Here is a 12,475-nt window from a genome sequence, read left to right on the forward strand (position 1 = left end):
AATCTATTTGAAGATCTTTAAGGAAGTTCCATATTTCTGTAGCAGTCTGGAAACTCTGTAGCTTGTCCCCTGAGCTTCACCCAAAAGGGAGCAGGATGTGAATTTTAAAAAAATTGCTGATTTTTTTTTGGTTTGAGCAGTTCTTTCATAGGCAGCCCTCCTTTTTAAGACATCTCCTTTATCATCCTGAAATAGCATGATTCCAATGGCTTTGGGTCTGCTATCACTCTGGCTTTAACTATGAAGGTCTTTAAGTCTACACAGCAAGTTGGACCCCACGGCAGCAAGTCTCAGAGCCTAGGTCTAGACTCGGGCTCACGCTATGCACTAAAAATAGCTACAGATGGAGCCTGAATGTCTTCCCAGCTATTTTTAGGGCTGTAGCAAAGTCCGTAGACCTGGGCTCTGAGACTTGCGGCCGTGAAATCCTACTTGCTTTGCAGATGTACCCTCAGTCTAAGGGCTTGTCTACACTGGTACTTCACGGCACTGCAACATTCTTGCTCATGGGTGTGAAAAAAACACACACACACACCCCCGATTGCAGCAAGTTTCAGCACTGTAAAATGCCAGTGTAGACAGTGCTGGTAACTACGCCCTTCTAGGAGGTGTTTTTTTTAGAGTGACTACACAAGCCACGCTGCCAATGTAAACTAGCCCTAAAGAAGTTGGCATAGTGTGAAGGGAGTATTGTGTGTGGTTGGTACCAACATTGCACTTGGCTAGGTGTAAGAGATCTCTTAAAAATGCAGTACGTTTTCCCTTAAGTTAATGGCAATACGCAGAGTGTGTATAATTAAGCATGTGTGTAATTCTTTACAGAACTGGAGCCATAGATTGTAAGTTCTTCAGTGCATGGATCGTCTTTTATCCTCCGTTTGTATAGAACCTAGCCCACTGTGGCGCTGATCTTGGTTGCTTTTAGGTGTTTACAAGTAAAAATAAGAATTACAGATTACAAATAAAAATAAGAAAACTTACACAACCAGTAGCAAAGGATAGTGTATGGTGTCCGCAAAGGTTGCTGGCTTCAAGATTTGCATTGGCAATTCTAGGCAAAAGTAACAAACAACAACAAGGATTTAATAGGGGAATGTTGAGATAATTATCACAGATTTTGACAATGTTGTGGCCACTTATCAACAGAAATAAAACAGCATTTCCTAAATGCTCTGGTAAATAAAACCCTAAAAACACAGATGTAATCAAGGATAAGATCCAGACCGTAATAGCTGAGGTGACAAGAAATCTAAACCTAGAGTGAGCTATTTAGTCATGCATCACTTACACAACAGGCAATTAACATCTGGCAATAGCTATTATTTTCCCTTTAGGCAGCTGGATGAGTGACACTGCCAAGAATCAATATTTTGGGGAGGCAGAGAAAGGGAGGGTAACAATAGCTTAAGACAACAGGAATGTAAGGTACAATTGCCAATTAAAACATGGCTGATGATGTGACAGGCAGAATTTTTTTGCTTTAGGGGCTTCAAGACAGGTAGGGGATGGACTTGCCTCTTAATCCTAAATTCCAGGGGCCTGATTTTGATCTCACTTCCTCTGGTATAATACAAATCAGGAGTAACTCCAAATTGACAGAGTTACACTGGTATAAAATCTGTTTATGTGACATCTGAGTTAGGCCCCAGTTGTGCTATGGTAACCCCCAAAACTTCATTTACGTACTCTGATATGCTCTTCTTGACCACCAACTGGTATATGAAAGTGCTCCCACACAAATGCTTTCTGCATTAATGAGGAGACAGCATTTGTTTTTAAAATATTACCTATAATCCAGATTACCAAAGGCATGGCAATTAAATCAGTATTAGCAGGATTTTCAATACAATTAATATACAGATTAACCACTAGCTTTAAGTGGTTTGTTTTGCAATCATTTTCTGATGCTCAGTCTAATTACTTATTCCATCTGAATGCTAATGGACTGCAAATTGGATCAATGGCCCAGGGACAGTCAGAGAGACCACCATTTGACTTTAAATATACATAAAACATGGCACACACTGCTCCAGTTACTGGGACGCCTTTAGGGCAGATCTTGGATACGTGGTGAAGGCACATGAAAAAATACAGCCAGCTTGTATTTATTACACACAAAAAACAGGCTAGTTAAGATCAGCAGAAGATACTTTCACCAACAACTGCAGTTAATAATGTTAGCAACAGTTCTTGAGTTATTTATAGTAAATTCAAAATATAATTATGAAATGGCTCCTGTGGCCTGGATAGAGTTGGCTCTTAATGATAGGCTGTCACTGATGTTCTATCTTTGCCCATAATGTTCAGGAAATGCACAGTTCTGTTTTCCTTATTTCTATGCATCAGTTTCTCTTCATAATATCAATGTTTGAGGCAGAGCATTTTAGGTAATTACTGCTGTGTTCAAATAGCTTTTGGCCTCATGTTTTATAACATCACTCACTGGTCCAGATTACGCAGTAACACAGTATCTCTCTTCCTTTCTGTGTAAGTGTCATTCTATGTCGTATCTGAACAGATGTTTTCTATTACAGTACTCTGCATTTGAAGGAAATCTCTGCTATGACCAATCCCATCATAGAGAAAATGTCAAGGAACATGTTTTCAGCCCTGTTTCCTTAACTGCTTCCAAATTGTCAAGTATAGCCACACAAATGCCATGCAGAAATTAGGATCTGTAGGAGCCATTACATATTTGGGGATTTCAAATGTGGAGTTTCCATGTAACAAAACAGACACTCTTAAAAATGTTGCAGGTGCAGCTTTGGAGGCTGGTGGAAAATATCTGAACTATTTGGTCCCTAGCTTTGTCTAGATTACGTTTGTTTGTATCTCTGTCCCCATCCCCTTCCTTTCGTCTCTCCTCTTTTGCACACAGCTGTGGAGAGAATATTTAATTAAGGAGTGGCACAAAAAAGAACTAGCTGCATTTTTAAACTGCTCCAAGTTTCATTCTTCCCTGCTGCAAATAAGATCTTCCTTTGATTTTGTCTTTCCTTTTCTTGTACAGCTGTTTTTTCCAACCTCTATCAAATGACGTGGGTTTCATGAAAAATTTTAAATCACTGAGACTAAAAATCTGTTACATGCATGTATCCTGATTGGTGATTACTGCTTGATTCACTGCAGTTTACTGCTCTGTACTGAGAGACTGCCACAGTTGTAGCTAGTAAGCACATATAATATTCCATTTCAAACCTATTTTAACTAATAAACCAGTCATGTTACAGCAAACACGCCCTGTAATGGACAGGTGATCCACATCATGTCATCTCCTAGTGTCAATTACTTTTTTTTATATAGAAGCTAATTTTTATCCTTTTCTCTTTCTGTCTCCTCCATCCTCATCAACTCCTGTCTCCAGAATAGCTTCCTTCTATGTCGCATTTCCCAGCTAAGTGCTTCCCAAACTGGACGATGTCACTGAGAGCCACAATAATTTTTCCTCCTGCCTATGCAGGCAGGATGATTATTTCACAACCATAATAGCATAAGGCGAAGAGAGATACTTACTGTAATCATCTATCTTGATTTCCATGTACTCCACTTTAGGCATTTGCCTATCTTTTACAGTCAGCTGCACATTTTCATTTACCTCCAGCTCAAAGATTTCTGAAAGAATAAGGACAAAAACCATACAAACCCTTTGGAGTTATTCATGGACAACTTAACGTTTTACCCAGGCCCCTAATATTTTTAAAACAAATATTTTCCTTCTAGACACACTGTCCCCTCTAAAGTCTATGATGAGAGAGGCACAGCTAAAATGTAGTAGTTACCTTGCAATGTTTCTGAAATATGCTCCAGATTCAAAGAATTATTATGGGCTCTATTATCCCAGAGGGGGAAAAAACACCTTTGCCCCAGATCAAGAGGTGGTATCAACTGGCATCCACTGAAATCAATAGAACTAAGTGGATGCCAGCTGAGGATCTAGCCTTCTAAGTCTACATGCTGTAACAGTGTTTTCGCCTCAGACAAAGCAGCAGAAGATTAAAGTGGAATCGATGCATTTTAAGAGCTCACTCTGCAGTTCAAATGGAATGGGAGAAGAGGATTTTTTTGGCGCAGATGTATATTCGTTGAGATTTTCACTCTGGGGGAAGATATTCTGGTCGAGAGTTCTCCAGGCATGTGGAATCAATATGAAACAATTAAGAGTCAATGAAAGCTCTAAACAGAGCATCATTCATCATCTACCACACAGCTCTGCAAACGGCAGTAGAGTTGGTTCACATTCTAAACATCTCCCTTGGACCAGCACTATGCTCTGTATCAGACAGACAGACAGCCATGCACAGAGACGACATAGACAGACAGCGCTTGTGTTATGGAGGGATCTAGTGGTTAAGGCCTAAGCCCTATATTTTCAAGTGTTCCACCAAACTTGAGTGTCCCAGTTTCTGGATTCCCAACTCAACTTGAGGGCTGAGCCCATGTGGCTCCGACTTTGACTGGATTCATGGAGTGGCCCTATGTTTTAGGGAGATTATGCAGTTGCCTAAGGTGACATCTTCCTCTCGGCTGTTCCACTGCCCCCTGCTGAGCTGTTCCCTTCTCCTGATCAGCTGGTCTCCAGGTGGCACTCCCTTCCCTTCTGCCCAGGCTGTACCCGAACGCTGAGCTGTTTCCTGCTGAGCAGCAACCTCTCTCCTGCTCTGGAGCCAAACGCTCTAGCCCTCATGGGGTGGTTCATCTCCAGCTGGCCCCTCCCTTCCAAGCAGGAGGCCAGCAGCTGAGTGACTTCTCTCCAAAACAGCTTAACAATGAACCTGGAGCTGCTGCTTGGCTGAAGAGCTCTGAGGGTTCTCAGCAGCAATATGTGCTACATGGAGAGGAGGCCAGGAGACACATCCCAACATGGAGCAACTGTATTTGATCATGCATGGCTTTGCTGCAGGCCAGGTTCCATTCTTAGCCTTTCTGGCAAGACTTGTTCTTTTCCCTCTCGACAGAAAAGGCCTAATTCATTCCCTTTAGCAAGTGAAGGCTGGGCAGGCCTTGCCCTACTTCAAGCCCTCTAGCATCTAACAACTCAGCAGAGTTAGGCCATTGGAAACGAAGTGCCACAGCTACTCCCTGGAGCTCAAGGCTGTTGAAGATTGTGTCTCCAGTTCCTTCCTCAGCCAAATCCTGATCACGTTGGACAACACAACCACGATGGCCAACCTGAATCAAGGCAGGACTAGAATGTTCCATTCCAGGGAGAATCCAATGTCCTCTTCCTCTGGGGTCCTTCAAAGTCCTGTATGTACCCAGCTCTCTGAATCTTCCAATGGACGGGCTGGGCCAGAAACGACTCTGTCAGAGGAGTGGTCCCTGCACCAGCAGGCCTTCAACCAAATACTCACCTGCCCCCAGCCTCCTTCTATCAATCTCTTCAAGTCCAGCTGTAACTCCCAGGTTCCCGGATTCTGCATCACATGCCTGGACCCTAATATCTTGGCACAGGGTAACTTTTCTGTGTCATGGGTGCAGGGAGCCAGTTGATACCTTTCCTCCTTTCCTTGATATAGCGGGTTCTGACAAGGGTCAGTATCTTTTGATTCTCGTAGCCAGAGTCTGGCTGAGGCAGGAGTGATTCACGAACCTCATCTGTGTGTACTGAGGGCTCAGCTTCAACATACAAGGACCTTCTCCAGCAGAGGCCCATCCTTCTGACCCCATCCCTCTTGAAATCTGGACCCCAGGAACACTTCATCTTCTTTAAGCTGAGTGTCTGACCCAGAATTATTTTTCCCTATGAAATTATAATAAATATGGTCTATTTGATCTGGAAGACACTGAGTAAAATATAATGTGGAACCTCCCAACACCAATTACCCATTTTATTGACTATAACTGCACTTTAATGACACTTATGCTTATGGATACTACTCCCTCAGGCCCTTCTGAAAATATAATACCATAGGTAGTTCATAATCATGTTCTGAATCACATTTAGTCATGCCCATCTCCAGTGAATAGAAAAGCAGGCACAGCACAAAAACATGCCGTTACCAGTTAATACATTTCACAGCTCTTTCAGCAAGTGGCTCTAATGGTTCAATGGCTATTCAACGTGTTTCTGAAAAGCCTGGATCATCTCTATTGAATTCATAACTCCCACAAAAGCTTCAAAGCAACAGACTATTAAGTTTAGTTAAATATTAGGATTCCCGTTTAATTATGGCCCACACAACTAGCTTTATCAGCAGAACGAGGTCTGACACACAGGGGAGTTCAGTAAACCCATTTTATTTGTTCATATAATTGCATCCAGAGAAAGGCAGGAACAGAGTGAAGGAAATAAGAAAAGATTGGCACATCTCCTAAAGGACTTTCTTTTCTGCTTTAGGACTACAGGGAACCCTCGTCTGTGAAGTACAAATGGTCAGTGCTTAATTAAATGTAAGCACTCTATAATATTTGGCATGACTCATTGTTATCAGATTATTGCAGAATACTGAGACAAACTCCCTTTATAGAGTAATGGCCTCAAATTAATGAGTAAATTCAACTGTCATAATTGTCTCCTTTATTTAGAAGCAACAAAATGCTGGAAAATGAGGAATCAGGGGAAATGCTAATCAAATGTAGAAATCATGCATTCTAGCAAACAGGATGAGTTTTGTGCATGCCTCTCTCTAATTACCTATGCAATAAATACTATACATCTATAACTTTCAATATACAGCAACATTCTCAGTATGTTTTATGCCACTTCTGTCAAGTATTTTATTTGCTTTTTACATTCCATGATAGCTCTCACGCTATACACATAACAGTCATTTATGATCCTGTTTTCAATATCATGAGATAATGGCATAAGGTATATGCCATTATATGCAATCGGTCACATCTATAGCCATGGGGAAATCAAAATATCTACATAAAAAGAAAACGGAGAGAAAAAAACAGCCAAAAAAAGACTCATGAATGTCCAAAAATTAAATCACTCTATGCAAAAGTCCAAAATCAGGCCCAAATCTTGACTGCTTTAGTCATGCTCTTAGCCTCATTGACATTGATAGAAACATAAAATAAGCAGATACAGAGCAGGCCATTTTCTCTGTTATTTAAAATGTAAAATAAAGAAGCTTATTCCAGAAGATCCCCCTCTCCTAGCATTGGTCCACCCCTTACCCCTTCTGTAAGAAACAAAATGAAAAACTGGCCTAGGCTTAACAGTGACCAAACAATACGGTACGAGTTGCATAAAAACTATACGCGAGGCACGAGGGTGAGATCAGGAATACTATTACTCATTAAGACGAGCTCACATGGCCTCCTTGTAATTGCAGTTCCCAGAGTTATGAAGCTATTCCTGACTTGTGGAAATGTTTCTGACAGCCTAATGCTGTAGCCTCCTAGGACTGGGTAACCTGCAGAAACCCAAAGATTGCCTTGGCTGAAGTTTGGCTTTTTCTATGGCCGTGCTGCTCCTCCCAGTTGCTTCAGATTTACACCAGTGTAACTCCACTGACTGTAGTGGGACAACTCCTGACTTAAACTGGTGCAAAGGGGGAGTCAGGCCAAAGCCTCCATCGGGGACAAAATGGGTGGATGTATCATTATAGCTGTAGAGAGCACAGAGAGGCTGAGATGCTGGTAGATACTTATACAGTGTGTTAAGGTTAAAGAAACAGCATGTCTGCAATATGTTCTCAATATTATTAACCTGAAATGTAAAGAGGTATTTTCTGAGCCTCTTTGACTGTTTTAGCATCTAGTATCTATCAATAAGTATCAGTTGGTATTTATGCGTGGCAAAAGCTGCATTTTCCCCAGGGCCCAGCTCCACACATTGGGAATTCCTTCTGTACTTGGATCTGTCCTGCCTCCATGGCACTGTTTCCATCTGCTCTGCCCTGGATCCCAGAGAGGGAGTTCCACAGGCCTGGGGATAGTTACACCATTCTCCCACGCCCACTGCGGAAACAGCAAACAAATGCAGGCCCAGGCCGGAATAATTTTTCTACACAGCTCGGTCCATATTGACAATCCTCCTTTAAAGGTGGTTTCATGGTAGCCATGCTGGGAAACACCCTTAGGGGTGGTTTCCAGAAAGGGTCCTTTGAAGGTTCCAGGGTATCCAACCAAGCTAGACGGGGTGGGTGGCGCTGTGCTTCCAGTGGAGATCAGCCCAGATCTTGGGGGATCTGCGGGGTAAGGCAGAACCCTTCTGTCCATTCCATGTGGGACAAACCCTCCCTATCAGGCACAATGATCTGGGGAAACCTCTTTTCCCCCCCTCAGGTGCTTCTTGCAGGAAGGGGTGATCTGCTCCTGGTTAGCTCCTGCTTCTTGTGTCTGTACTATTCCTCCAGGAATGCGTCAGTGAGAAGTGCACCACCTAGCTCTTACCAAGCGCTTTTCATCCAGAATTTCAATACATTTTACAAAGGAGGTCAGTATCGCTAGCCCAACCTTCCATATGAGGAAACTGAGGCATAGGGAGGTGAAGGGACTTGCCCCAGGTCCGCCAGCAGGCCAGTGGCAGAGCTGGGAATAGAACCCAGGTGTTCTGAATCCCAGCCCCATGCTCTGTTTTTGCCAAGGCTCTCAGAGATGGGAGGCATGTTGTGTGTCATGCACGTAACTACTCCGACGGATGCTGCTGATTTCTGTGCCTGTCTGTTTCTGTCTGAATTTCATCATAAAGAAAACTTTGAATTTTAAACAGTTCATTGGAGATGGGGAAGGGAAATAAATGATGGTTAAATGTACGTCACAGGTGGATTGGGCCCTTCGAGAGAGAACTGGTCCAGCCCCCCTGTGCCTCTTTAACAGCCTCTCAATGGGGTCTGACAGAGGGCTCTACACAGAGCCAGAGGAGAGCAGGAAACAGGAAGAGGAAACTGTAGCAGAAAGTGAGAAAGGGTCCTGCAGGGAAGATCCTGAGACAAGGGGAGCTGCTCCAACTAGGAAGGGCTGGGAGTGGCCTGCTAAAGCAGGGAAGTCCCTGAGACACCAGGTAAGTTTCCAGGCAGGAAGACCTGGGCTCAGGTTCTTTGCAGGGAGGGCCATGAGACAGCAGGGGAGTTTTGAGACAGTACCCCAGAAAGGAGGAGCTGTGCCCAGTTTAAGGTGGGGGCGGGGAGAGAAGGCTTTTTGTGTTGTTTTTAGCTTTTTGCCAATAAAACCAGGCCCAAAGGAGGGGTATTATTGAACAGAGAGAAGTCTGAGTTATTTGAGGAACCAAGAGGGGAAATGGAGGCAGGCCAGGTGGTGGCACTCAGAAGGCATCGGACCCTGTTACAGTGTACAATATATCTTCCTTGGCAATCTCCCAAATGAAGCACACTATTCTACTCAGTGCTTATGGCTTAACAACAAAAGTTACAATATACATCAAATTGGACATTTTCCACTCTGATTCACCCTTATATTTCTGTTAAACCATACGACAGGCAAACCTTGATTTTATTTGTGTTTTTCCCCCAAACACCCATCTGAATCTAAACTACATGCCTTCTCTAGCCATAACTTTACCCAGTCACAACTGCATTCTTACAAGAAGAGATTTTAAATCATTCAGATACACATCTGTGGCTGTGTCCTGCCAGCTCTGCTTATGTACAAGACTCTTCTGGTGGGGTGTGGGGAGAAGTAGTTGAATGGCACATTGTCAGCAAAGCGCATTGATAGAGCAGGAAGAATGAAATCACCCACACAACGTTTAAACAGCAGATGGGAGCCTTGTGTTTTTCTTTACACATCATGATACTGTATCAGGCCTGATCCTGTTTTCAATGGGAGATTTACCTGAGCAAAAAGTACGGGATCAGGTCCATAAAGACAATGTTAGGATGTGTCTACACTTTGAGCTGCAGGAGAAATTTCCAGCTCAAGGAGACATACCCACACTAGCTCTGATCAAGCTAGTGCACTAAAGACAGAGTGTAGCCACAGGAGAGGGAATGGTGGGAGGGGTTAGCTACCTCAAGTACGCTAGCCCCTCCCACTGCTTGCGTCACCGTGGCTACACTAGCTTGAGCAGAGCGAGGGCAGGTTTGCCTCCTCGAGCCGGGCATCACACCCCCAGCTCAAAGTGTAGACATACCCGAAGATTGCTCACGTCTAGGCTTGTTATTTGATAACAAAACCCTTGGCTTCACGGTTTCTTCCATGCTACTCTCTATGCTTGGAACAACTGCCCACTTCTGTCCCACTAAACATCTCCCCATCTTTCCAAATCATTTCTTTTGTGACTCTGGCTGTTGGATTTCTGCACCCACTCTGCCCCTGCACTCCTTGGGCCTGACCCACTCTCTTCCCACGGACAGATTCAGCTCCCACAGCCTTCAATGGGAAATGAGGGTACTCAGCCTCATGCAGCAGTGTACCAGTGTACACCCTGTCACCCTCACCTCCTTCCCATTTAGTAGATCCCCTCCTAAGTAAGCACCCCGAGAAAATTCATGGAATTAACATGACATTTGCTGCCATCACATGATTCACTCTCGTTGTGGTTTCTACCCCCACTCTGTATCTGTCTTGTCTATTTAGGTGGGAGCCAGGTTCACTGGTACACTCTGGGTGCTGGGAGCTGCTCTGGTGTTGCACCCTGTAAATAACGTTACTCCAGATTCATATTGGCGTAATTGATGGTAGAATCTAGCCCACTCTCACTACCACACGCCTCTGAGGCAGGCAAGTATTACTATCTCCCCTTCACAGATAGGGAAACTGAGGCATAGAGAGACTAAAACAGAAAGCCTAAGGTCACTCCACACCTGCGCCTCCTATCCTGTCCTCCTCTGCCCTGTCACCCTCACCTCCTTCCCATTTAGTAGATCCCCGCCTAAGTAAGCACCCCAAGAAAATTCATGGAATTAACATGACATTTGCTGCCATCACATGATTCACTCTCGTTGTGGTTTCTACCCCCACTCTGTATCTGTCTTGTCTATTTAGGTCTTATCTACACTAGTGGCAGGGTGTAGGGCGCATGTAGCTACACCCCGCAGCGAAAAGCAGGCTGTAGCTACAAACCGCAGGGAAGGGCTCGGGCATGTGGAAAGGCTCCAGCAGCAAGACACTACACTGCTAAAAAATAGCAAGTGTGGATGGGGAACTGCCTGGGCTAGTAAAGAGCTGCGTAGGGTGTATATACTACGGTTCCGGTGTGTCATGACTTGTCTAACCAGTGCCTCACCATCTACATGGCTATTTATGGGGGGGGGGGAGTGTGCAGTGTAGGTACTCTGAACACAACTGTAAATGTAGAAATAACCTTAGACAATATTGTCTCATTGCTCCATGTACTCCCCCACCCCCCTGTATCTATCTGTTTTCTCTTGTCTTACACCCAGACTGTAAGCTCCTGTGGGGCAGGGACTTTTTGTTGTGTGTTTGTACCATGGAGTCCTGCTTCATGACTGGAGCTCCGAGGCACTATCCCAAATAAATAATAAGTTAATGGCAGAGTTGGGAATAGAATCCAGAACACCGCAGTCCAAGTCCGGTGCTCAAATCAATAGATAACCGCCCTCCACCCCAAGCACACTTGGTAGGTACCTATTGTAATGGCTTTTATCACTCCATCAATTGGTTGTTAAACGTGTCTTTTCCATGATGACATAGTATCAGATTAATGAAGAGATATATTTGGATTGTGCAACTATACAATATTAATGATGACGGGTATTTCCAATTCGCTTTTCATCAGCGAACATATACATAAAAAGTTCTAGAAATATTTCTCTGAAGGTAACTTTCAGAAATTAAACGGCAATGGTTTGAGTGACAGCCTAGCAGGCAGGAGACCTGGGTACAGTTCCTTGCTCCACTGCAGACTTCCTGTGTGACCTGGGCAAGTCACTTAGCCTCTCTGTGCCTCAGTCCCCATCTGTAAAATGGGGATAATGGCAGTGCCCTACCGCACAGGGATGTTGTGAGGATAAATACATTAATGGTTGCAAGGTGCTCAGACACTACAGCAATGGAGGCCAAGTAAGTACTTAGCTACAATGTTAACCACCTACATGCCACTTGAATAAATAACACAGGAGGAAATTCTCAAAGGCACAAATGGAAGTTAGGGTCCCAGCTCCCATTGGCTTTCAGCAGGAGTTGGGCCCCAAACTGCCCTTTGTGCCTTTGAAAATCATTCCCCTTAGTAATTCTTACAACTATTCATGACTACTTGAAAGTTGACAGCCTGCAGAATAACAAATCTAATAGCCACTGGACACGGTGCACCGAAACCTGGTTAGTTTGCTCATGTGTTCAGCCCATAATTTTAAGTCTGGAGTAAGAACCGCCCGTGAAGCTCAGGAGTGGCTGCACTTAGTTTTACTATGGTGGTGTGGAGACTACAGTTCCAGGAGGCGATGCTCCATCTGGCTGGGAGCTACAGCTGCTCAAGCTTTGGGCCACATTCCACAGTAAAGATAAGCACTGTCTGATGCAACTTGTGGTCTCTGCTGGCTACACTTCCACAGCCGTCTGTTATTATTGCTTATTATTTGTATTACAGTAGTGCCTAGGG

General features: G+C 44.0%; 1 protein-coding gene across 6 annotated transcripts in view; it reads right to left on the reverse strand.

Moving 5' to 3' along the window:
* The window catches only part of DPP6 (dipeptidyl peptidase like 6), a 767,813-nt gene that overhangs the window by 13,907 nt on the left and 741,431 nt on the right, over positions 1 to 12,475 (reverse strand). For all 6 annotated transcript variants that reach the window (XM_054021141.1, XM_054021143.1, XM_054021139.1 and 3 more), the window contains exons 18-19: positions 3,514 to 3,612; positions 982 to 1,051 (exon numbers count right to left, since the gene is read on the reverse strand). In XM_054021141.1, the coding sequence (XP_053877116.1) occupies positions 982 to 1,051; positions 3,514 to 3,612 (169 nt within the window). The remainder of the gene's footprint in view (positions 1 to 981; positions 1,052 to 3,513; positions 3,613 to 12,475) is intronic.

This window comes from Malaclemys terrapin, chromosome 2, assembly GCF_027887155.1.
Source record: "Malaclemys terrapin pileata isolate rMalTer1 chromosome 2, rMalTer1.hap1, whole genome shotgun sequence".
NCBI classification, from domain to species: domain Eukaryota; kingdom Metazoa; phylum Chordata; order Testudines; family Emydidae; genus Malaclemys; species Malaclemys terrapin.